The following is a 3,300-nucleotide window of genomic DNA, read 5'->3' as shown; positions in this document are numbered from 1 at the left end:
ATAATAAGGAACCAGATGTGAAAATCACCATTTCGGCATGAGAGTTTTCCAAAGGTGGTTCCTTGTATGAACCACCTATGATTTTCCAAAGTTGTTGTATGCATGAGACTTGATCTTGGCGCAGGCGCGCGCGTATATATATATATATATATATATATATATATATATATATATATATATATATATATATATATATATTATCATAAGGACCCACATGTAGAAATAGTGATTTGTACAGGAGTTTTTATGTCAACTATCTTAGAAATCAATTAGTAAATAGTAAGAAATATGGGGAAAAGTACTTATATTTATTTAGAAGAGAATTTTTTTACAAGAGATATTGCTCTCGACGATATCTATAACTTTGTAGTTGACATATTTCTATTTGAAGTCATTTAGATTTCAAAATAATTTAAGAAACTTTCTGTCATGAAGGGTCCAAAGAAGTATGTATCGTACGTGTTACTACCAGCAGTGAGTGATATCTGAGATGGTAAGGGCCGGCAGTAGTCACGCAAGGGCGAAAAAGGTCACGGGACCTCAAGCTGGTATACAAACGTCTTAAGAAATGGGTTACCATCCGGCTGTAAAAATATAATTGCTGTAGCAGTGACAATGTTGATCTTACTAGTGTTTGTAGCGGACATAGATCACCATGTCCCTATCCAGGTAATAATGAAGAAGAGGGCTGGACTGCTGGTAGCGATGGCTATGACGGCGTAGGCAGGCCACGGGGCTTTTGGCGCTACGGTGATGTAGACAGTGGTCATGAGGGAGAGGAGCATAGAGAGGCAGGCGATGACAGTGAGGATTTGGCTCCAGAAGAGGTTGTGGAGCCTGAGCTTGACGGGCTCCTGCCTGGCCCAGATGAGCAAGAAGATGACGACGATGGAGCTGCACATGGCGACTGTATTGGAGACCACGAAGGTCCTGAACGCGGTGCTGTGAGCATGGAGGGTGATGCCGCTGGTCTGGTCATAACCACCGGGCATGGTGAAGGTGGCGGCGAAGGAGACGGTGGTGATAAGGGTTGCGGCGAGGAAGTAGGAGTCAACGACACTGTCGAAGTCCTTATTGCTGAGCGGCCTGCGTCTGACGGGGACAGCGGGCGGCACATTCTGCATGCGGCACCTTAGGGACTCTTGCTGCTTGAGCTGCTTCAGGAGCTCCATCTCGTAGGTGTTCATCTCGCCGGTGGCCAACTTGGTCTCGAGGAGGCTGCGCGCCGTCTGGCCGTTGTGGTTGCGGATGCAGGGGTCGACGCGGCGGTCCCGGAGCAGCAGCAGCGCGCACTGGACATGGCTCATCGAGGCAGCTTTGTGCAGAGGTGTGTTGCCGCCTATGTCGACGCGGTTGAGCGGTTCCGCGGGGCGGACATGGCGGAGTAGCCATCTGAGCGAGTGCGTGTTGCCGAAGGTGGCGGAGGCATGGAAGGCGTTGCGGCCGTACCCATCCACCACGTCGGGGCAGATCCGGAGCAGCGCCTTGATGGCGTCCGTCGAGCCGTAGTGCACGGCGACATGCAGGGGGGGCATACTCTCGCCGTTGCTCATGTGGGCCAGCTCCATCCGCTTTCTGAGTAGTACCTCCACTGCATGCGGGTGGTTCTTCTCTGCCGCGTAGTGGAGGGCGTTGTTGCCGTGGGCATCAGTCAGGTCGATCAGATGAGGTCGCTTCTCCAGCAGAATCGCCACGATACCTGTGTGGAGCATATATGTGCAATATAAACTACCTCCGTTTCTAAATATTTATCATCACTGACTTTTGCCACGATGTTTGACCATTCATCTTATTTAAAAAATTCATATAATTATTATTTACTTTTCATAACTTATTTTATCATTAAAAGTACTTTGAGCATAACTTATATTCATGATTTTTTTCAGAATTTTTTGAAACTTTGTTTAGTAGGTTTGCACAGGTTTGCACAAAGTCCTTGGTTTGCACTAGATATGTTGCCAACTTATATATATATATTTATATAATTTTTTAAATAAGATGAATGGTTAAACATCTTGTTTAATGTCAACGGCGATAAATATTTAAAAATAGAGGAAATACTTGCTGAACCATCAAGGTAGAAGCTAGCTAGACTGGAACCGGAGGGGACAAATTAAAGGCATAAGAAGAATAATGGATCGGAGTGTGGTAGTAAGCGCTTACGGCGGTTATTACCGAGCACGGCCTGGTGCAGAGCCGTGCCGCTGGGAGAGGGCATGTACTCCTGCTCGACCCAACTGTAATCAAGGATCCTTTGGACGACGTGGAAGAGACCCTCGCGGGCGGCTATTTGCAGCGGCGACTCCATCCGCGCGTTGAGGGCGTAGCCGCCGCTGGGGTCGGCGCTCAGCAGAGCCACCGCCACAGAGACCATGCGGTTCCGCACCGCCTCGTGCAGCGCAGAGTTGCCTGCATAGTTGGTGATAGACAGATAGTTGGTCATAGACAGAGGCCTGCTGATCTCGTCCTGCGGCCACGCCACGGCGTAGCGGACGAGCAGTTCCGCCACCTCCAGCCTGCCGGCCTTGGCCGCCAGGTGCAGTGGGGTGTTGCCGTCGTCGTTCCGGGCGACGAAAAGCTCCTCGTCCCAGTCCAGGACCTCACGGGCAAACTCGACGTGGCCATGCCATGCGGCGAGGTGCAGCGCGGTGTCGTGGTGCGCCGTCATAGACTTCAGGATACTTGGGTCACCCACCACCAGCTGCCTCAGCCTCTCCACCTTACCCTGTGTCGCCGCCTTGTACAACGCCGATTCCATTTCCTGGCCCAAATCAATGGCTGATCTCTAGTTGCTAGCTTGCTAGGTTGATCTACTTGCTCACAGCAAACAAAACGGCGAGTTATTTCTGCTCGTTACAAGCTAGGCAGATGAGAATAAGCTGCAAAACTGATGGCAAGGACTGAGAGGATTAGTGTAGGATTTGCTGTATATGTACGCTCATGGATCAAAAGCGGAGAAGCACAGCTAATTAGCCTTCGTGGCTCTAGCTTCGAGGCGATGCAGATGGCTACTCAAAGGGATGCGTCGCGTGCGCTTTTGGACTTCATCCAGCAGGACCCTGCTTTTGTGATATTTACAAGTAGACAGCTTGCTTTGCAGATCAACCTCCGCATAAACTCCAGAATCTAGATCCTTCCTCCTCCTCCGGTGCTGTGGATGCATGCTCAGCCCAAGACCACCAAGCTTGGTATCTGTTCTCCCCGCTTTTGCATGCCAGTTCGCCGATATTCGTATGCAGTAGCAGGAAGGGACAGATGTCTAGGTTTATCGGGCCCGGCCAGTTCATTCCTCAACACACC

General features: G+C 50.0%; 1 protein-coding gene across 2 annotated transcripts; it reads right to left on the bottom strand.

Annotated features, from left to right (window-relative positions):
• Positions 1-289: 289 nt before the first annotated feature.
• Positions 290-3,022, bottom strand: LOC120707078 (ankyrin repeat-containing protein At5g02620-like). Of its 2 annotated transcripts, none has more exons than XM_039991855.1 (2): positions 2,164-3,022; positions 290-1,699 (listed from the first exon to the last, which is right to left on the bottom strand). In XM_039991855.1, the coding sequence occupies exons 1-2, from the start codon at positions 2,756-2,758 to the stop codon at positions 651-653; spliced, it is 1,644 nt and encodes a 547-aa protein (XP_039847789.1). In that variant the 5' UTR covers positions 2,759-3,022; the 3' UTR covers positions 290-650. The 2 variants fall into 2 exon arrangements, with proteins under 2 accessions (XP_039847789.1, XP_039847790.1); XM_039991856.1 differs by having other exon boundaries at positions 2,176-3,022.
• Between the last annotated feature and the right edge of the window lie 278 nt (positions 3,023-3,300).

Source organism: Panicum virgatum, chromosome 5K (genome assembly GCF_016808335.1).
Source record: "Panicum virgatum strain AP13 chromosome 5K, P.virgatum_v5, whole genome shotgun sequence".
Taxonomy (NCBI): Eukaryota; Viridiplantae; Streptophyta; class Magnoliopsida; order Poales; family Poaceae; genus Panicum; species Panicum virgatum.
Note: the sequence above shows the minus strand (reverse complement) of the source record. Positions and strands in the feature narration are given on the sequence as shown.

Coding starts and splice junctions, on each gene's coding strand:
- LOC120707078 (XM_039991855.1), bottom strand. CDS start 2,758: ATGGAATCGGCGTTGTACAAGGCGGCGACACAGGGTAAGGTGGAGAGG. Junction 1,700..2,163: donor CGTGCTCGGTAATAACCGCC/GTAAGCGCTTAC, acceptor TGCTCCACACAG/GTATCGTGGCGATTCTGCTG.